At 35.8% G+C, this 23,180-nt stretch overlaps 1 protein-coding gene and 1 long non-coding RNA gene across 7 annotated transcripts in view; one reads left to right on the top strand and one right to left on the bottom strand.

Moving 5' to 3' along the window:
* Nucleotides 1-23,180, top strand: part of LOC110223670 (uncharacterized) — a 36,115-nt gene that overhangs the window by 12,529 nt on the left and 406 nt on the right. For 2 of the 4 annotated variants that reach the window (XR_013485412.1, XR_013485415.1), the window contains exons 2-3: nucleotides 6,921-7,145; nucleotides 9,592-9,759. This is a non-coding gene — a long non-coding RNA (uncharacterized LOC110223670). Of the gene's footprint in view, nucleotides 1-1,196; nucleotides 7,146-9,591; nucleotides 9,760-23,180 lie in introns of those variants that run through there. The other 2 variants (XR_013485413.1, XR_002328758.2) reach the window with 2 other exon arrangements.
* GOLM2 (golgi membrane protein 2) overlaps nucleotides 7,648-23,180 on the bottom strand; it is an 84,621-nt gene continuing 69,088 nt past the window's right edge. Inside the window, exons 9-11 of one of the 3 annotated variants that reach the window (XR_013485411.1) lie at nucleotides 15,500-15,667; nucleotides 12,453-12,517; nucleotides 7,648-9,757 (exon numbers count right to left, since the gene is read on the bottom strand). Coding sequence is in view for 2 of the 3 variants with exons in the window: in XM_021009313.2 (XP_020864972.1) it covers nucleotides 9,687-9,757; nucleotides 15,500-15,667 (239 nt within the window). In the remaining variant the exon portion in view is untranslated. The remainder of the gene's footprint in view (nucleotides 9,758-12,452; nucleotides 12,518-15,499; nucleotides 15,668-23,180) is intronic. The other 2 variants (XM_021009313.2, XM_021009315.2) reach the window with 2 other exon arrangements.

Here is a 23,180-nt window from a genome sequence, read left to right as displayed (position 1 = left end):
AGGCCAAGTAGTCTATGAGGTAATAGAACTCCAGGGACCTGGACCATGTGGCCAAGGGAGAATGGAGCCTAGATAGGATTAAGGGTGGGAAGTGGGTTGGGGCCATAGGGAGGTAAGACAATGGAGGGCTAAACTGGGTTAAGGGTAACAGAATTGGGAGATTGGGGGTAGCCACAATGAAAGGCCAGTTGATGGGATTATAGCCTCAGGTGAATGCCAGAGATTTGGCCATGTGGGAAAGTCCAGGGTTTTTCCTTTTTGGGGTCTAGATCCCATCCTCATCATTCCCCCTCAAACAACTGGGACCCAAATTCTTTTGGGGTAAGGGGCGAAGTTCTTGGCTTCTGAAACTGGTTCTTGCTGGCAAGGAGTGTAGAGCTGTCCCTGCCTCAAGGGTGTGCCAAAGAGGAGGTTGACTGGAACCAAGCAGAGGCTGCATCCAAGGAACGATGGGAGCCATTGGCTGGTACCTGCTGTTTGCTACCGATTGTGGATGAATGGTCTGTAGTCTGGAAGACACAAATCTGGCGGAAAAGACTGCAGGGCCCAGAAATAAAGCAGGGACTAGATTTAGGGCCCAAATATGAGAGAACAAAATATCCTTAGCTCTGTTTGGATTCAGATACTTCAGTTTTCCAACCATGCAGTATCAAATCCACCTCATAGCCAGACTCAGGAATAGCCAAGTGGGTAACATTCCCTTTCAAAAGAACATAATAGGGAAACTGAGCTAGGAGGATCCCATCTTAGACTGAGGCTAAAATTGTCCTCTCAGCTTTTCCCAATGCTGACTTCCCACCAGTATCACATTCTCTCTGGGTAGCTTGTGGCATGTTTCAGAGGGTGGATTATTGATTTATTGATGGATTATTATGACCCATTAGACAACTTAAAATAAAATCATGAGCTTTTTTACCTCAAATGGCAAGTTTCACTAATCACAGCTTAGGAAAAACTTTTCCAGGATTTACATCTCAAATTTAAGTTTGTGCTAGTGTAAAAAGCCAACCATTAGAGATTATTTCTATATACTTCCAAATTCTCCACAAGAAAAAACCCAAACAAGCTTTTTAGCAAGTTTACACATAAAAACAATAACCAACAATAGCCAAGTTATTTTAGTGCTAACCAAATTATGAAAAGTTGCTTGACATAACTGATAACAAAGAGTTCACCAATTTGAAACATGAAACAAACTCATTACCATTCAGGTGACTTCAATTTTGTTAAATGCATTTCCAAATTACTTTTACATAGAGAATCAACACCTCATCCTTAACAGTTAAAACTACAACTTTAAAAGAGAGTGCTTACCCAAGTTTGGAGGCTAGCTTCTTTAACTTGAGCAGGATGTGTTGAACCTGAGAGATGCTTCTAGGCAAAGGTTGCCCTAGAGCCCAAGGCCATATGCCAGGGGTGCTCACCGGTAGCTGCTGCTCCTCCCCGCTACTTCCTTTCCCCAGGTGGGGGAGGGCAAAATCAAAGGTGAAGGGTAAAGGGTGAAACTCTCTTCTCTTCTTGACTCAGGGGAAGGGACTAGGAGAAAAGAGTGACCAGGGTTGTAAGGAGGAGTTTCAAAACTCCTTAATGATCAATTACAAAACCTCCAGAATCTGCCAAGATATTTTTGGCTGTTCTAACTTTTCCCTGTAACCTCCATGATGTAGGATTTAGGGGTGTAGAGAGAAGCTGGTAAGTAAGCCTCAGGAAACCAAAAATCAAATGTAGTTTTCCCCAGTTCCCTAGTGCCGAGAGAACTGACAGAATTTGGCATACACTTCCTGATAGGGCATCTGTCCTTGTCCTCTATGCTGTGGAAGGTGTACCCAGGTCAATGGCCACAAACTGACCCACTGGACTGAGAGCCTGAGAGATCAAACTGAGTGAGAGAGAGCCTCGTAACTGTCTGCCTGAAGAGCAGCTCCAAGCCTTGGTGCTTAGAGATCGACCTCAACTGAAGATCAAGAAAAAGAGAGGGAGGGGGAGGCTTACATGCCTTCCAGTCTTGGCTGGAGAAGAACTTGGGGTTAGGCAGTTTCCCTGTATGGGCCACCAAAATGATGAGGTTTAGGGGTGTTGGGACTCCAAAATCACGAGTGGGTCCTGCCAGAAAGGATTTGACCCACGCCTTCTTTCAGCCCAAGACAAGGTTTATTAAAGATCTGCCATATTGGCCAGACTCTTAAGGTATCTGAACATTAGTGAGCTATTGGTTAGATTGTAAGAATCTGAGCAGTGGCTAGATTGTAAGAATCTGAGCTTGCTTATAGGAATTTAGAATATATCTTTTGACTGATAAATGTTAACAATGATAAGGAAAATGTTTTGTACTTTTATGTGTCTAGGAGGCATCTGATGAATTATAAAATGCAAACATTCTAATCGATGGTGGAATTGGGTAGGAGAGTATTAGGAATGAAGGGAAAGTAGTAACTGGGCTATCAAGTCCACTTTGGAGGAATTGTCCTAGAAATAATGAGTCATTGAGCCCCAGAAGGAAGTGATGGTATCAACCTTTTTTGGCTAATTTTAATATTCATTTGGTATAAGAACTCACTGTAAGGAAAACCCCTTAAATAGTCACACTCAGATTTTAACTGTTTGAGGAAGGACATGTCTAAGTCTCAGTTTGAGGAGTGATCTGAATAATTCTTAGCATCTGGTTTTAGTTGTTAGTTTCTCAACTCTCTCTTGTTCTTTGCCATTCTATTAGCACCAGAGGATTGATCATTTGAGTCAAGTTTTCTATCCCAACCCCAAGGTTCTTTGTGTTAGGGGCTCCTCCTTGACTCACTTAGCTGTCCTGCAATAAAAGCAACTATATCCTGAATAATGTCAGAGGCAGCTAGGTGTCACAGGGGATAGAGTGCTAGACCAGGAGTCAGGAGAACCTGAACCTAAGGTTACAACTGGCCTTGGATACTTACTAGCTGTGTGACTCTAGGCAAGTCATGTAACCTCATTTGCCTCAGTTTCCACATCTGAAAAATGGGGATAATAATAGCACCAGCCTCCCAGAGTTGTTGTGAAGATAAAGTGAAATTATATTTATAAAGCGCTTTGCAAACCTTAAAGTGTTATATACATGCTAGCTATTATTTCATACCCACAAAATCATGTAACTATTGAGTTGGAGTCCCCTTTTTGTTGTTGGTGGTGGTGGTGGTGAGGCAGTTGGAGTTAAGTGACTTGCCCAGGGTCACACAGCTAGTAAGTGTCAAATGTCTGAGGCCAAATTTGAACTCAGGTCCTCCTTACTCTAAGGCCAGAGCTCTATCCACTATGCCCCTTTAGAGTCATCTTTTTTAAGAAGACCCATATTAATGAAAATATTCATAATGCCATCTCCCTCCTCATGACAGATTATTTTAACAAAACTTGTCCTCTACAACTCTACTCACAGCTAATCCCTCACTGACAGTGGCAGACCCAGTGTTACTACCCCATGTTAGCAATCCAGTACCACCTAATTCAGTTCTGAGAGGACAGTCTTTTTACTCACTAACATGTAAGTAAACAAGTAACAAAAACTTTACTCTGCAAAAGCTGAATGAAGTATTAAAATACCTTATGAAGCATGTTCTTAAGTTATTAAACACAGCCCTACATAGTATTAAAAAAAAGCTTCTGCCCTGTTTATTTATACCTCTTTCTAATTTTCTTCAATATCCTTACTCTTATAATGTGAATTTTGTTCTAGGCCAGTTTCATGTTTGGCAGACATACCAATACAATACAACACAGTGATTTTTACTCCTAATTTTCTAATCTCTTTGATTCCCATCTCTTCTACCAAAAAAGTACATTGGAATTTTCAGTGTCATAAAAGGAAGATCCTTGTTTTGTTTTATCCAGGTAAGGAACTAGAATTTGGCAGCTATCAAAAAGGGAGTCAGAGAAAGCATAACTTGCCAATAACAGGGGAGTTGATAAAGGAATACTAGGAAACAAGAATAGTTGTGACAGTATGGTAGAGTAGCCAGACTGTTGTTCATTGGGTCTCTAAGGATTCCACTTATAGGTAATCCAAATGCCCTAATGGGCATTATCATCCCATTAGAGCTCTGATCAGGCACACACGTATGTTGACTAGCTGTTTACTAAATTGCTGCACAGGGGAGTCTAGTTTACTTGCAAATTCCATTTGTAAATTATATTTAAAGGCTTATAAGTTTTGCATAATTATCATGGATTTTTATTGTAGACAAGATCCTATAAAACTTGATTACAAAGACATGGCCCCTGCTCAGGAAAAATACGCAATACGCTTATTTTACAAGGTATAAATTAAACAGACAAATATAGCACAGGTGACACCAAAACATTCAAATTCTTTTAAATTTTGTTATTTTGTTGGGAGTTTCCTCCTCATATTTTTGGTTATTTCACATTTAACTTGAGAGGACTAAGTTGAACATAGGAAGAGAAGATGGTAAAAGGCTGGGGCATGATATAACAAAGATGTTGTCTGTCTCGAAAGGATTCCTTAAGGGGGATAGTCCTTTAATGTTGATACTGATGTCAAGGAAAGAGGCAGGCATGTGGAGATGCATTTATTCAGAACCACTCATCCATTTAGATGCTTAGGACAGTGTTAAGGGTCCTAATGGAGTCATGGGATCATGGCAGGTGGAATAAAGAAAGGCAGGCAGTAATTTATATATCATTACTGCCGTACTTCCCACATTAAGCTACTGTCACACACATCCTTTTCTACTGCACACAGACATGTAAATCCTTAAATACCTAATTTTTTTTGTTCTTTGTTCTCAAATGTGCTTTTTCTTACATGTCTATATCTACATCATCTATTTAAAACATGAGCTCTCAGAAGGCAGTTAACATAAACTTGCTTTATACAGTACAATGTACAGTACATATTATGTATGTGTTTTTCAGTAACAAAAATTCACTGAAATGGTTAACATTGAGACAATGTTAGTACACAGCCTCTCTCAACTGTGCCGATTTCATAAGCACGCTTTCTCCCAGGGATGTTCTGTCCCTGTCTTCTAAAGGATGTTCAGTGTTGCCTAACTACAAAGTTCTAACTGCCAATGATACAAGAGAAAATAGGTATGAGATCTTAAGATGATTCATTTTTTTCTGGTAAAATTATTCAAGAGAGACAGTATAAGAAAAGCAACCTACTGAAGTACAGGTTGACTGCTTAAGTCCATTCCAAGAGTGAAAATTTGGTTATTTTATTTTTTAAAAATAAAAGGTTGAAGGTATGGTTGTTCATGTTCTTCCTAGTAATCATTCTTCCATTTTCATTTTATACTCTGTATCCTTTTTTCTCAATTCAGTATTCCATGACCTGAGTTGTTGTATACCTAGATAGGATTTTTATAAATAACTAGTAGCTTGACAATCAAAAGAGAAGTTCTGTGCACTGGTCTAACACATTTCTGTTTTCTCCATCCTCTCAAACAGGAATGCTGAGGAAGGGCTTGGCATTAGTCATCTTTAGCATCTCATCACAGCTAACAGTTTTACTGAGCACCTACTATCTATCTGCATAGTGCTGAGTTGGGCATTGTAGGGGAAATAAGTATAAGACATAGTTCCTGCCCTTGAGGTGTGTGGAATCTAATATTTGGGGAAGTTAAGACATTTATGAGTGAAAAGTTAAAGGATACAAGGCAGTTTGTGACTTAAGTGTTAAAATGGTACACTAAATAGTATGAGATCTTAAAGGAGAGAAAAATCACTATGAACAGAAGTTTTAATAAGAAAGGCTTAATGGAAACAAGGGAATTGAACTGAGCCCTTAAAAAAGAGCAGGATTTGGATAGGCATGGGGATGAAGAGAGAGGATCTAAAAGCAGTATAAGCAAAGACACAAGACAGGAATGAGCAAGGTGATGTTGACTTGCTCAGTTTGACTGGAATGGAAGTTTGATTTGGAGAGTACTAGATCAATACACTGGAGCCAACTGGAATAAGTTTTAAATATGAGGCGAAGGAGGTTCCCTGTAAGATAAAGCCAAGGGAAGTTTTTGAGCGGGGAAGTAACATGATCTAAGTCATGTTTTAGGAAAATGAATGTGGCGGTGACATACAAAATGAAATGGGTAAGGGCGTAAACTCAAAGTAAGTGGATGATTTAGGTTACAGTAGTGATTCGAGCATGAGGTAACAAGGACCTGACTAGACTGGTAGCAAAGGGGAAGAGGCACATATGGAAAAAAAAATTGACAGGGCAGTAAAATAACTATATAGGAGGCAAAAGAGTCAAATATGACTTCCAGGTTTCAAGCCTGTGTGCCTGGGAGAATAATAATACCTTTCATGTGTATAGCACTACAAAGTGCTTTCACATACATTATCTCATTTGATCCTCACAATAATCTGAGGTAGGTAGGAACTGAGGCTGTGAGGGGTCCCAATGATTTGTTCAAGATTGCTCAGCTAAAAAGTTACAAGAGTCTCAATTCCACATCTTCTAATTCAAGGCAAGTACTCTTTTTACTATACCACATTGTCATCACAGCAATGGAAATAGAGAATTCAGGAGGCAGTTGCATTTCTTTTTTGGGGGGTGGTATGTATGAATGGTTGGGGGTAGAGATGAGTTCAGTCTTTCATATATTGCATTTGTGATACCAGCTAGGCATCCAAGGAAAATGTCTGTTGGTAGGTAGAACATCATGAATGATGTACAGAAAAGAGGCATTAATGATGGAAATAATAGCTTTGAGGGCCATGCAAAGAGAGGTGACAGCTGGAACTGCGGGAATAGATGAAGTTTCTCTGGGGACAGAATATAGAAAGAAAGGCAAAAAAATAAGAATTGGGCAGTGAGGGTAATATTCTTGATTACAGGATGAAAATGATTATGACAGTAAAGTATTTTTTTCATAGAGCTCTATCAACCCTGTATGAAAAGATGATCATATACCAGTTTTTGTTTTCAGGAATCTCTGAGCCTCACCTCCAAATATGCCATGGCAAATTTAGAAGGTAGCATGGAATGAAAAATTTTGGGAAATATTGCACAGAAGAAGAACTGAAGAAAGGATTAAGTTCATAGTATTTCATCATGATGAGTTTAATTATTCCAAAATGGATTCATTTTTATTCTGAGAAAAAAAATGGAAAAATCTTGACCATGTCAGACTGCTTTAATTAATGTCCCATAGGTAATGAGTTCAGCTAACTACTTTTATCTTTGCGTTTTGAGCATAAATATCTTAAAAGTAAAAATTAACTGTGGGGCAGCTGGGTGGCACAATGGATAGAGCACTGGCCATGAAATCAGGAAGACCTGAGTTCAAATCCGGCCTCAGACCAAACACTTGACACTAGCTGTGTGTGACCTTGGCAAGCCACTTAACCCCAGCTGCCTAAATAAATAAATAATTAACTGTTTTTTATATTTAAAAATTTTTGCTTTGTTTTAGAAACATGTCCCTAAAACTATTGTTCATTCTCAGTGCCCTAACATAGCAAAGCTAGACACATATGGTCTTTTTTTGGAAACACAACCACTACAAGTTTATATTTGTTTTTATAGATATAATAATATTGAATTATACTGTAACAATAAAAAATTTCATACTGGCATTAGATTGTAGTTATTTGCTACCACATATATATGATATATATGGTAATATATATCATATATATCAGAGTCAGCACCAATAAAATGAAAAGGCTTTTTTTATTCATTCTTAATTTAGTACGACCCAGAAAGTGGTGATTGCAATAGCAAAGTTTCCATCAAATTAACACAATGTAGGGCAACAATACATAAAAAATTAAATCTTAAGGCAGAAGTAAACATCACAAAACCAGCATTTCTAATAAAGTCTGTAGAATGTCAGTCTTAATCATGTATGTGTTTTTATAGTACTAAGAGAAATTCTATCAATTGGATCTAGATTTCTAGGGTTATAAAAATTTCAGGCGACTGGTAGAAATTTAACTGTGTAAATAAGTAATGGCTACTAAGATGCCCAAGTGATTGGTTTTAGGCCAAAGGAACTAAGGCAAATGTTTTAAAATTCTATAAGATTGTACAGTATTAGATACACAGTATTACTGGAAGTCTTTTCAACCTCCTCTGCACCCCCACTATCTCCTTAACAGTATTTAAATTGTTCTGTGAATTATCTCTCTCCACAGCAGGCTTTATCCTATTGGTGACAAAGGAGCCAATCTTGGGGTGGTACAAAAAAAGGTTGTTCATTGCCTAAATTACAGTACCTTCTCCTGATTACAAAATTAATTCCCCAAAATCTGAAACATTTAATGAAATGAGTGATCCACTTATCTCTATTATTTGTGATTTAGACTTCAACCTGAGTACAGAAAGAGAAAAATATGTTTATGTGCTATTAACAGTAGCCCTTCTGAATAGCAGTTAGGGTTAACATTCTTAAATTCTCCTTTTAAGTGAATAGAACTATTTCTGTAAAATTTAAAAGTGCTTCTAACCAGATTACAAAAATTATCTGACTTACAAATTCTAGTGAGATAGAAAACCAACAATGTCAAATAGGTCAAATGTCTTAAGATATCTGCATTTAAATTAATTTTGAGATACTGAGATTTAAATATTTATGAGATGAATGGGTTTTTAACAATAACATTAAGTAATAGCAAATTATATATACCTCAGACCTCTCTAATATAAACTTTTAAATTATTTGTAATAAAACAGCTGTAGACTCATTATAGTTCTATTAACAGTTTGGACATTCATCAAAAATGTTTTTAAAATTCCATGTATATTCATTCTGATAAACTGTAGGAAAATACTACATTGTAGAGAATTCTCTAAAACTACTAGAGAATCTGTGAAATACTGATATCAGGTTTTCTGTGAAGCCAATTTAGCCCCATCCAGGATGTGGCATTTAAATCATGAACACTATTACCAATCTTAACTGGAGATATAAAAAGTATGATCACTGTTGCCTACAGTTAAATAGTACTGGTATTATTAAAAAGGTAAAAATATAGCCATGTGGGTTTTTTCCCTCCAATTCAATTTCAATTCAATTTTCAATTTTTTCAATTGATGAGATACAACCATCAAAAGAATGTATGTATTTCCAGGTTATCTCACCTTTTGAAAGTTTATCCTCAAAACACAAAATAGCACCCACATAAAACAAAAGGGGTAGGGAGGTGAGTTTTCACACATGTCACCCTCCTATATTCCCCATCCCCCTTACACTTAGGTATCTAGGTGTCATTCTCCAAAAAATTTGAAATGAGGAGCAGAGGTATGGAGCAGAACATGTATTGAACCAACCAAGAATATATTTGTGTATAAAAAAAAATTTTCAGCTTATTCCCACCATTCTGGATATGCTATGTTCAACATATAAATTATATCGCCATATTTCTAATTTACCAATTTAAGGAAACAATTCAAACTAAAATTTTGAAATAGATATATTAGCTTGCTTTAAATGCAAAGATTACAGTTTTTGTTTGCTTTGTTTATTGGTTCAACTATAAAAGAACCAAAAACATCTCTGGGTTTCATTATACAATATGCAAAAGTTCAAATATATACATATGTACATTTCTCTATTAAAGTTCTCTATTAAGATTCTTATTATTGTTTCTTTACAGGTGATTTTAAAAATAAAAGCCAAGAAACAATGAAGGAGAAATGGTTCCATTTTACAGCAATTCAGTTTTTCTGCAGTTTTCCTCCAGTACAGAATTTATAGGACATCATTGAAGTGTTGCTTCCCATAGTCTGCAGGGTCCATTTGAAGTTCACGTTCTTCATCATCTGTAAGTGAAATGTTTACATATCAAAAATAAACTCTTAAAAAGGATACTGCAGAAATTCATTTTAAACAATGTCTCAGAACTCTTCCTTCCCCTCTGCTTAAGGATAGCTGCCTCTGTTCAGTGTTTTTTAAGTAGATATAAAATTTATATCACTTCCTTCCCCATAAGAAAATGACAATGAGGTAAGACCACTGAGATATTTATGTCTTCCATTATAAGCTCATGGTCTTTACTTGATTTTTCAAATGTAGGTTCTGATATTTTATGCTTGGTTTTAAAAGGCTGTGTGTTTGCAACAGAAACCAGTTAAAAACATTTATAGTAAAATTTCATCTGAAACCTTTAGAGAATACGTAGTTCTGGATAGGTTGAAGATGTACTCTTTATACATAGAAACATCTTTTATTTTGACCATTTTGCATAGAAATCTTTTAAATGCCATTTCCCTGCTATACCCAACACAATTTAACTTTTTCCAAGGGTCATTATTATGATAAATATCAATAAATATGCAGCAATACAATGACGCCCTTGGGTCCTAATGGAGTTACACAGGGTTAGGATCATAAGTGTATAATCAGAAAGGACCATATAGGTCATCTAGCCCAATATCCTCAGTTTTACAGAGGAGGAAACTAAGGTACAGACAGGTTGGGTGACATGCCTGGAGCAGTAGAGCGAAGATTCAAACACAAGTCTCCTGACTCTACCTCCAGTGCTGTTTCCTTTATACCATTATTATTTTACCTGAAATTAAATGTTATAGTAGAACTACACAACTTGGAATAGAAATTTCTCAGAGCCATTGCTTTGCTTCTGTCTATGATATCACCTAGCCAAATTGAACATAGACTGATGGTTATCACTTAAAGCAAAAGATGTATAACAGACTAAATGGGGTATACTAATATAGTTCATTTCTGTAAAGGAAAAGTCTATTCAAAAATTTCATGGATGCAGAATGGCACTTAAAGGAAAGAAAACAATTAGAAAGCTACCCACACTTGATTAAAATATTTTGTTATGTCTCAACTCCCCTTTGCAGCACAAAGTGAAATATCATTAAGTATGGGGTATCTTCAGGACCATGTTGATAAATGTTGAAGAACTGGCTCTTAAAATCAAGCCCTGATTTGTAATTGCAGATTCCCAGGGTATAAATGCTCACACTAAAAATTTAACAACCTGCTCAGAGCCAGCTCAAGTTGGTTCTAGGACTCCTCCGGCTACCTCCCATAAAATGGGGTCTATGAATCTCAATAACTAGGCAGGTTTTCTAGGCTAACAGCTGAATGGCATTCCTTCACTTTCCTTCTCTTAAGAGTACAGGCCAACATACATCACTGGACCTGCCTTCCAAAATTATCCAAACCTGCTTACCATACACTTCTATTAACTGTTTGTTCTTTTGTTTAGTTACCTCTAACTATTTTGGATTCTATGAATCAAGGTGGACATCTCCACAGAATTACTGATGGAAGTTATTTTGTTTTGTTAATCCTTAGTTCCAACTACAGTCTGTCTATAAATACATATATTGGATGAACTGAATGAAAAGAAAAAGGTACATCCAGCATTCAGTGTAAAAATCCATGGAAAGTGTTCTAGGGCTGTGAGTTGTTTTAGTCTTAGGGCCTTTTATTACAAGTTCTGTTCTAGAAGTTGCTGGAATTAATTTATAGGAAAGTAAATGAAATCACATGTAGGACTCTTTAGATCACAGAAAAGTAAAGAACACAATGCATTGTGACTAATTTTTCTTATTCTGTGGTAGTAAAGAAACAATGTGCCGAAAATGTGCCTTAAACAAAATCAGATTTTCCAAGGAAATGCTTTTTGTTTGGTCTCTGGTGACTTAGAAACACCCAGTTTATGAATGATTTATATACATACTGTCACCAGAGGCAGTGCTAAAGCTTTAGCCCCTAAAGCCAAAACCCCTTGGAGAACCAGCTGTTGGAATGAGAGCCTTAAGAGCTGGGAGCTAGACACTGCAGCAGTCAGTGGCTGGAGCAGTGGGGAATACAATGTTGTTGTCTCCTTTGTCAGGGATTCTAGATTTGGTGCAGGCCTGGATGGGGGGCAGCTACATCTGTAGGATTAGGGTGATAAGAGGTATACCAGTAGTGGTTGTGGTGGTACCTCTGCTTATGGAAGCTTAATGAAGGTTCTCTTCCTACTACTGGTGGCTCTTGGTATATCTTAGGTTAGAATCTGCAACTTGTAAAAAACAGAATCAGTTATTGATGATAATAGCTAGCATTTATATAATGCTTTAAGGTTTGTACAGCGCTCCACAAATATTATCTCATCATAACCTCACACAATGCTAAGAGACAAGTGCTATTATTATCCTCATTTTACAGATGAGGAAACAGAGGCATTTGGAAGTTAAGTGACATGCCCAGGCTCATACAGCCATTAAGTGTCTGACACTAGATTTGAACTCACGTCTTTTTTTTTTTTTTTTTGCTTTTTGGTGAGGCAATCAGGGTTAAATAACTTCCTCAGGGTCAGCTAGTAATTGTCAAGTGTCTGAGGCCAAATTTGAACTCAGGTCCTCCTGACTCTGAGGCCAGAGCTCTATACTCAGGTCGTCTTGACTCCAGGTCCAGTGCTGTATCCACTGCATCACCTAGCTGCCATAATGATGGTTAGATTCCAATACATTATTAATATTATAATTCAGTTACCTTATGGGCCAAGTAGGTCTTTGTCAGCTGACTTAGAAACCTAAACACCATTTATAAAACAGTTTCTGTGGGAAGATATATTAAGGAAACATAGGATGATATATTTAGAGTAGAAATGGAACTTAGAGTTTGCCTCATGCAACCATATGACTTTACAGATAAGGAAATTGAGGACTAGAGGGGTTAAGTAACTTGCCCATAGTCACATGGGGAATATGCATCAGGGCCAAACTCAAACAGATTGCAATGCTCTATTAAACCATAGAAACACAAAATATTTCCTATACATTTCTCATCATAAAGGACGTCATAAAAGTTACTAGAAACCAGTTATTCTTTACTTTTGAAAAATCACTTAACTAAGCCCCACTACTGGATAAGTAGAATATAGGTTTATGTCATAACTTTGTATGCACGCCTATGTTGTATATGTATACACATCTATAAGAATAGGGGCCCACTTTTCAACATTTATTGTATCAAGTTTTAAGAAATTTGCACATATTTGTGTGTAAGACACATCTTTATCATAGCAAACCCACAGGAACTATCAACTCATATGCTCCTTTAACAGTGACTTTAGAAAGTTCATCAATTACTCAAAATATATCTAAAGAAAGATTGTACCTAATATTTATATGATAGCAAATGATCTCACTATTCCAAAAAACACTACTTTTGCCACCTTAAAAATTGTGGTATTAGCAGCTGTGCCTTTCTTTGGCACTTTGCTACTATTCCCTAAGGTCCAGACTATCTGCCCACAAAAAATCTGCCACAAATAGCCTAGTGTTCATATACCCAACCCAGATGCTTCTTCTTGAGTATTATTGGTACATTTAAGTTTAGTTCTAAAGCCAAAGGAATAGTGTTTTACTCAAGTTCTAAGAGAATAAAGTTCTATGTGGTTAGAATAGCAAAAAGCATTTTTTCAAACTGTTATTCAATTCGAAATGAAATCACTACTTAGGAGTACATGACTGACCATCTTATGCTTCAGCTATCTTCTACCTAGTGTGATTTGAAGAACCTTGAAATTTTATTTCTGTTCATAAATTACCCTCTTGGGGTAATATTGGAGGTCCTTTAAAATGCAAATACCCCTAAAATATGGTATTTTATGTTACTAAAATCTTACGTCAATGAATTTTGCAGCTATTATTATCTTCAGGTGACAGGACAGATAAATTTACATGAGATCTGAGCTTCTGGATTGAGTAGGTACACTAAAAGAGAGGGGGAAAGGAATGCAGAATGGGCCTATTTCTTAACTTTGTCAAGGGCCAGCCTTACTATTAAGCTGAAAATTTTTTCAAAATTGGGCTTCAGAAAGGTAGCACAGATTATAAAAAAATGATTGTCAATTACAGATGGAACTAAGTAATGGGTCTAGACAAAGCTCCAGAATTATCTTATAGCTGGATGAAAAAAATATGAAAGCCCTTCAGAAGGAAAACCAGAAACAGAACTAAATATAAGCAATTAAGTTAATAAAGCCAAAAGATAATGTGACATTTCACCAAATCACAGTTAGAAGCACAAAAGCCCAGTGAAAGAGGAAGATGTCAGTCAATAACATTTATTTGATACTGGTTAGGGGAAGTAAGTGGAGACTGAAGAGACAAATAAAAGTGAAAAACAAAAACAAAAAACTAATTCCTGCCCTCTAGGAGCTTACAATCTGATTGGGTACACTTGCAAGAAAAATGCTCGACAATTACAAAACACAAAAAACTTCAAAATAATATGATGCAACCAAAATATAAAAGGGCTGAGGATAAAGAATAAAAATGATCAGTGGGATGAAGTTAGCCAAGGCAGCTTTTCTGGAGGAGATGGTTACAATAAAGATAGGTAGATAGAAAGAGAATTATAGTTGCTTTAATAATACAAAAGCAGTTTATTCATACAAGGAGTCTTCATTTATGCCTTTTCATATAATTTTTAATAACATTCATCAATCTTCTTTCTTAAGATTCTAATCTTGGAAAGCTATGGTAGTAATACACAGGCATGTGCCTACATAAAATTTGATGGCTCACATCTTTTTCCCTGTGAATTGTGCAATACTTTAAAAATGAAATATATTTTTCTTTTAAATTTCACAGCACATTTTAAAGTTGAAACTTTAGTTACAGTAATGGCCTCAAGGGAGAAATCAAGAGCAAGTTAAACTTAGAGTCATAAAAGTATAATTTCCCACGCATCAATATTATAAGATACAATAAATACATTACACATGCTGTTTAATTTCATAATCAACTTTTGTAGAAAAGAAAAAAGTTCCACTGGAAGCTACACTAAATTACATATAAAGACCCAGAAAGCAGCCCAGGCAAAATGGCAACAAAACTACATTCCCTGGAATACATGCAGTATTAGAACATGAGAAGGGCAGCATGCTCACAGGCAGTTCCTGAACTTTCATTAAATTAAAAGCTCAGAAGTAACACTTAACAAGGAAAATCCGTTGAATCTGTGTATTATACAAAAAAATTTCTAATCTTAATGAACTGATGACTATAACAGTTTACATTTTAATCCAAGGGAAATAAGCCAAAACAACTGTGAACTAAATAGATCTTCAGTGGAGAAGGGACCCATTCCCTTCCGTGCCAGCCATCCCCTGTAGCCCAAGGATTAGCTGGGTATTATTTACAGGTAGTTTAGAAATGTTTTTTCAGCATTAGAAACCTCAAAAAAAGTTCTTTTTTTGGTGGATTTGCCTTAATAAAGTCTAGAGGCATGTGAAAGAACATTAATTCCTATTCAAAGCTGAAGAGTTTAAATTTCCAAACTATAATAAGATCACGAAGACATTTACGATTAAAAGCCAAAATAACAATTTTCTAAAAATAATTTCAGAATCCACAGCTACATTAAAACATTCATAAAAATTTTTTAAAACGAAAACTAAACTGAAAAATTATGCAAGCCTCCTTTGTATTAAGGCAGTTCTAAGAAATGGGAAAAAATTCTACACAAATTCAACTAGTAAGCCAGAGGTGAGTTTCTGTCACAGCACGGAGGTCAGGCCCCACGCTCACCTTGGACGTCTTCTTCTCCACCATCACCATCTTCTTCCTCATTGTAAGCCAGCTCAGCCTGCTTGTCTGCCTCATACTCACCTACGTTACCATCATCCCCATTATAATCCGCCAATTTAGAGCCATGCTGCGGATCAACAGGGGATTCATTTTCATCAAAGAACCGGCCTGTGAAGTAGGCAGAGGATTAAGTCAGAAGCAAAGAGAAAAGAAAGAAAGGAAACTACATTGAAAGCCAAGCAGAGGATAGGCTAATGAATCCTGGCAACTTTAGGGTGCTGGTTAGGAAAAAACTTTATTTTGTGAAGGCTATCCAAGATAAAAGTTTTTAAGCAGCATTTAAAAATATCTCTTAAGAACTTCTCAGTTTTACTTTAGTGCTCAGTTACATGATACTTCTTTAAATCAAATAACACCAGTCATTTTCAACTCTAGATTTTTCCTCAAAATTGAAGGTTTTTCTACCTGGTTACTTTATCACTTTATGATAAAAACTAAAATTATTTCTATTAAGAGAAAATGGGTATGATCATTATTTTGTGATTAGAGCAATATTTGAGCATTTCTGGTTTTCCATTGTTTTTAAATACAGTTTAAATTAGTCTAATTCTCACAGTGTACTTTTTTTTTTCTGGTGCTATAGACTAGGTTAGTTAGTTTGGAATCCTAGGAAAAACTGATGAGTGGAATATAATAAACATTTTGAATTGGGAAATGAAAAACAAAGTCTATAAGGTGCTAAGAGATATTTATGCATATTGATCTTGTTCAGAAAAAGTATACACTTTATGAATCACTACAAGACAAGTGGACTTTTTTTTTTACTGGATATAATGAAAAATCCATTCAGGGAAGCTATTAAACGAGTAATGACAATACAGTAATTTTAGGCATATCAAAAATGTATAGCTGATTCAGAAGATAAAAAGGAATGGCATTCGAGATCGACATCAAATTAAATTAGAGAGTATTAAAATAATTCTTAGTTTAAACACCAATTAAAAGATGAGGCTGATAATGTAAGAACTTAAGTTTTTAAAAGGGAAGTCTATTTGTGATGCAATCTCTATTTGTTTATATTTTCCTTCACAATGCTTTCTGATTTATTTGGAAAATAAGCTTAAACTTTATTTCAATTGAAACTATGCCTTAAAAAATTTTAAAGAAACAAGGCCATACAAGGTTGCAAAAAAAGTGTAATTCATTATAAACTTATTTTTTTTGCTAAACATGCAGATTATTTGCCAACGTGAAAGTGAAACAAGAAAATATAATATATTAAATTTACACCATGTAATTACTTGCGGATATAAAAACTATATTTGGAGAGAGTAACAATGCATTAGGGCCAATATACACTGAAATTATCACCAAGAAGTTTGTTAATAACTGTTTTGCTTGTGATAAAGGTAAAGCAGAAATGCAAAAAACTGGCGAGCTCTGGTTCATCAGCTCATTTATATTTCTAATTATTGGATAAAGGAAGATAAAACTAGTCACAATGGTAGAGGTTTTTCAAAGAAAAAACACATGAGAAGATGAGAAGTCAATTTGGAGCCTCCCCTCCAAAAAAGGTGATGCACAGAAATAGGATGAATAAGTAACTGAACAAAAAGAGAGAATTAAGAAAAACATCAAGATTCAGATAGCCTACTTTCAAGAAATTCAGAGATTGTTTCTTAACAGCAACATGATATTTTGGCAGTACTGACTGTTCTTTTCCCCAAAAGTTACATAAATGGTACAAATGCAAGCAGTAAAAAATGATAATTTTTCTGAAAAGAAGCAACTATATATTTGTTTTCCTTCAACAAGCAACATTTAAAGATATTAAAACAAAGTAAGCAATACTCTTAAATCCTATTATGGAATCAGAAATTCCCTATGTGCTTTAAGCATTTAATATGGCAGTACCTAAATGCAGACAACTCTTCATATATTCTTGTTATTAAAATTTCGTCAGTTCTTCAAAGCACCCTGTAATTCTAAGAATGTCTAGATTTATGAAAAGGAGAAGGCTAAGAAAAGCAGAAAGTCAAATAAAAGAATGACAAAATAGGGCTACATTAATTAATACCACCAGAAATAGTAGGTTAACTTTAGAAAGAATAGGTCAAGTTAGGACAAACTGAGATGTCTTAGAAAACCTGAAAGCTGAGGTATCAAATAAATACATAGACTTAATTAGTCTGGATTCATTCATAAAATGGATAACACTACTGTTAAGGTGATTCTAATGGGTAATTTTAAAGCTAACTTAAATATGGATGATAATATATTATTTTAAAAGGACCTTTGCTAAGAACTAATTAGTGCTAAGATATATTCAAACTTTTCATTTTTGAACAACAGCATTAAAATTATGATATCTGTCTTAAAGGAAACTTATTCTATCATCCTAAATCCTGTTATTACCTCCAACCAGGATATTAAGCATAAAATGCTGTTTTGCTGGAATTAAGGACATATATCCTGAGAACTGAGAGCTCTATAGTATTTTTTTCATTTAGGAATAATAATAATTGACATTTATATGATAGTGCTTATTAATGTTTACAAAGAGCTTTATATAAAGTATCTCATTTTATCTTAATAAGAATCACCAATATTATCCCTATTTTACAGAGAAGGATACTGAGCATCAGAAATGCCAAGTGACTTGCCCCTAGTCACAAAGCTAGTAATTGTTAGAGGTAAGGTTTGAACCTAAGCTTCAGCTGACTCCAAATCCAATATTGCTTCCTCTGCATATAATCTACTCCTCAGTTTCATCATATCACAGTTATTCTCTCACCACAGTTGTATACACTGATCTACTTATATGAAATTTGCAATGAGAATTTGCTAGAATCCCATATTCCTTAATTTGTTGTTACTGTCAGATACATCTCTGAGTGCCTTGTCTACTTAGTGGAGAATGGAAGGAGGTACATTGAAAAGTAGGTGACTCACCCCTTTGAAGTCACATAAACTGACACTGCTAGTCTGGGCCTACCATCTTACTTGATTTACAAGCTAGAGGTAGAATTCTTAACCCAATGAGAGATAGAAATTATCATGACAGATAAAAATAATTTTGGTTATTTGATTAAAAAAAAAATTTTTATGTGAACAAATTCAATGCAGCCAAAAGAAAGGAAGTTGTTGATTGGGAAATATCTTTGTATCAAATATAAAGGTCTCATAGGAAATTTATATAAATATACCAGAAAAGCCATTTCCCAATAAATAGGTTGTCAAAGGATATAAAGAGAAAGTTTTCAAAAGAAGGAATGCAAACTGTCAATAACCATAAGAATCTCCAAATCATAAAAAAAAATTAAAATTGCAAATCAAAACACCTAAGGTTTCACCTCATAATCATCATATATGCAAAAATGACACAACGGGGACCTAGGTGATGTAACAAAAGATGTCAAAATTTTATTATTTTAAAAAAGCAATTTATACATATTTCATTTGATCCTTAAAACAACCGGGTGATGTAGATACTATTTTTATTCCCATTTTATAGATAAGAAAACTAAGGCTAAGATAGGTAAAAGGACATGCCCAGGGTCACACAGCTAGTAGGTGCCTGGGGTAGGATTCAAATTCTAGTGCTCCTGAATCTAATTCCAGCAGCACTCTATTTACCATGCCACTGAGCTGTCACCCCCCTCCCCCCTTTCCACTTAGGTGATGATATTGAAAAATTAACCAGAAATCTGTCAGCAACAGTATGATTTGTCATATAGCTTCATCACAACACCACAAGTAAAGAAATTTCATATCTAGATTAATTTAAAAATAGCCTTTTAAGCATCACGAGTTTTAGCACTATCAAAGAATCTTCTTAATTAAACTTAATGTTATTATTCTTATCAAACAGGGCATGTTTGTAAAGAAATGTAGTATAAACAAAAACCTCAATTAAGATAAAACATGTAATCTTCATATGGGAAGATAAAGTAACTATCTTCCTTTTAATCCACGGCATATGAACTAAACTCAAATTCCTCACTTAACAATCACAGATTAAAACTCGCTGCCTGCCTGCTCAAGGATTTCCAGTGGTTCCCTATCAAAAACAGCATCAAATATAAATTCCTTTGTTTGGCAATCAAAGCTTTTCATAACCTAGTCCCTACCAGTTTTCTCACACTTTTTCTCTCCCACGCCCAGCCACATTGGCCTACTTACAGTTTCCTCAAACACAACATTTCCATCTCCATACCTTTGTACCTACTGTACAAGCAAGGAACCCTCTGCTCCTTCACCTCTGCCACTGGCTTTTCCTGACTTCCTTCAAAATTCAGCTCAAATCCACCTACTCTGTCCCCCCAGCTGCTAATGCCTTTCTATCTCCTACCTCCTTCCATCTACTTTGTATAGATTTTGAATGTATCTAGTGGTTTGCATTTTATCACCCACATTAGAATTAAGCTTCTTGAGGTGAAAGGACTGTTTTTGCCTTTGTATTTCCAGTACTTAGCATAGTGCCTGGCATGTAGTAAGAGCTTAATAAATGTTGTCTTGACTAATAACTTCCAACTTCCATTAGGTAGTATATTAGAAACTTGTTATAGAGTAAAATACATCAAGCATGTACATTTGACACCCCTCCGCCCCCACGGGAAAGGAAGCCTAAATGCTACTACCCACAGAAGTAACTAAACATAGACAGATATGAGACAGTCAGGTCCTACATTAAAATCCTTGCTCTGCCTCTTACTACCTGTGTGACCTTGGGCAAGTCACTGAGCAGGTTAGACTAGATCTCTAGCTACATTTCCTTCCAGCTCCGAATCTATGATGTGTGACCTTATCTGTCCTAAAGCACAGAACCCACAAAGGCTACACCATAGCTTTAATATATTAGAATGATAAATACCATAAAAATATGAGTAGGACAAAATCTATCATTCTCTCGATAAGACATATTTCAGTTTTTTGTCTGACTTTTTGCTTGTCATTATTTAAAGTATCAGAAATTCTGACACAGACATCTAGTTCAAATTAGGAGATAAAGTGCTGATGGAAACATAGAATGGAAATACAGAAAAACTTTGTTTAAAAAAAGAAGAAAGGATGATGACAAATTTGTCATTATCAAATTTCTCAACCATAAAAAGCTATATTAGCCTAGAAGAGAGAAAAAACATTTCAAAGAATATTTCGGTATCATAATGCAGACTAAATTTAAAAAAATCTCTAAGGTGAATCATTTCACTGCTTCATTAACTTGGGACATTTATGCTGTTTGGTTTTCCAACTGTTCTGCTATGAAAATCTATTTTTATAAAATTATGTCATTCTATTTAAAGTATCACCATCATTTACTATAGCCACAATAATGAGTTGTTCTCTAAATGGGTATGCTAAAATAAGTCCAGAGATAAAAATCTTTGTTGTAATGATTAATATGTCAAGTGAAATTTCACACACTACACACAGGATAACTTACCATCAAATAAAGGGAAACAAACACTACTGTGGCATTAATGAGGATAAAGTGATTACAAGAGATTTTTACTTTCTCCTATGTGACTAGATCTTTCTCAGGCTATAAAAGGGGAATACCATCCCAAATGTCAGTGTTAGTATCATATTGTTCAAATTAAAGGACACATCCCTCCTTTCTTTTAATAAGCAATAAACCTGCTTTCATTCAGGAAATGTTTTTTGTTGAGGTAGGGAGAGGTGTTATGTGAGAGGTTTTGGGGAAAGTTGTTATTTGAATCTCAAAATAAATTGTATTAAATATTTTTAAAAGGAAAGTGAGATAATTTATGAATGAGAATTCAGAAATAAGTCAACCAGCTCAGTATGACCTTTGTTACACACTTCATCAGCCATGCATAGTTGCTGTATGGTAGTTAACTGAATAAGCCATGACTCCAAAAACATTCCCAATAGCAGCAGCAACAGGAGCTAGGATCATTCCTGTAGTCCAGTGATCTCTAAATTATTTTGATTGCGTACCTTATTAGAAAATAAATTTTTGAGCCCTCCTTATGTGTTATATATATACTTATTTGTAAGTTACACACATGCACTGCTATACTAACAATTACTGTATATTATAAAAAGCAAAATAGAAATTTTAAAATGAGATAAAGATGAAATATTTGATTCTGAAGTCAACAGGAAACCACTAGAGTTTATTAAGTAATAAAGTGACATAGTCAGATCTGTGCTTCAGGAAAATAACTTTGGGAGCTGTGTGAAGTTGGATTAGGAAGAGACTTGAGGCAGACAAATTAGGAAACTACTACAGTAATCCAAGAGGGAAGGAGGTGAAGAGGACTTAAACTAGGCTGGTGGCTGTGTGAGTATAGAGAAGGGGAAAGGTGTGAGAAATGTGTAGATAGAACTGGCAAGAACTCTAGAGACCATACTACAGTATTGTACTTAATGGCCTTAAACACTTCCAATTTTGTATCCATAATAATTGTTATACTAGAGTCAGTAGGCACCTGCACCTCTGCTTTCATTTGTACCTAATTCCAGACATCTGTGGATTTACAATATTATCTAGGGGTGGGGAACCTGCAGCCTCAAGGCCACATGTGGCCCTTTAGGTCCTTAAGTGCAGCCCTTTGACTGAATCCAAACTTCACAGAACAAATCCCCTTAATAAAAGGATTTGTTCTGTCAAAAGGCTGCACTCAAGGACCTAAAGGTTCCCCACTCCTGTATATAGTCACTTGAATGAGGGTGTTAAGAGACTTAAGATCTCTTATCATCAGCAGGTTTTAAAAGAAAGGATGAAAGCACGAAAATGACACACTCCCCCCCCCCCCCCCCCCCCCCCCCCCCCGTGATCAAATTCATCCTTCCTAGCTCCACTCACATTTCAAACTCATCAACAAGGACATACTAAAGGACCTCATTATTACAAATCACTGTCCCATCTCTGGATTCTCCAATACAGTTTATTTTTTTCCTTCAACATCCTGATCCACTCTTCACCTTTTATAACAACCCCCCCACCCACTCCCAGCTAGTGGATGCTTTCAGCCTTTAACCCACCTACTTCATTAACCTTTCTGCTGTGCTGGACTTTGGCCATTAGCTACAGCCTGCCTAATTAACACCTCTCTAGTACACTATACTTCTCTCACCTCTAACAATCCTTCAATGCCTCTAACTGTCCAATTCTCCAACCCTCTCACCAAACCCACCCCCACCCCAGTCACTGATTACTCTGGCCTCTTCTTTCCTGTGTCAGTGTTACAGTGGTATCAGAGAAAGTCCTACCAACAGGTAAGCTCTAGCTCACTGGAGGTCAGTGGTGTTCAGTTACCCAGGTCACAGATCATATTTGCTCCAAATATCCTTTCTCTTCATTTTAGAATTAGAGATTTAAAGCTGGGAAAGGCCTCAGAGATCATCTAGTCTGGTTTTTGTTTTTGTTTTTTGGTGTCATGGACTTCTTTGGCAGGCTGGTGAAGCCTATAGATCCTTTTTCAGAAATGTTTGTTGCCTACCTTCATAACTGAAGGAAATGCTAAATTTCAGTTAGAGGTTAGTAAAAATGAAGATGTAATTTTTTTTCTCCTTAAGCCAAATTCACAAAGCCCCTGAAATCTACTCATGACTCACCTTTGGGGAAGTAGCCTGTGGATCTTAGGTTAAGAACTCCAGATCTAATCAAACCTCAACATTTTGCAAATGAGGTACTTGAGGTTCTGAAAGG

Source organism: Phascolarctos cinereus, unplaced genomic scaffold (genome assembly GCF_003287225.1).
Source record: "Phascolarctos cinereus isolate Bilbo 61053 unplaced genomic scaffold, phaCin_HiC Scaffold_3;HRSCAF=262, whole genome shotgun sequence".
In the NCBI taxonomy this organism is placed as follows: Eukaryota; Metazoa; Chordata; class Mammalia; order Diprotodontia; family Phascolarctidae; genus Phascolarctos; species Phascolarctos cinereus.
The sequence above is the reverse complement of the archived record's forward strand: the minus strand, read 5'-3'. Positions and strand labels throughout refer to the sequence as shown.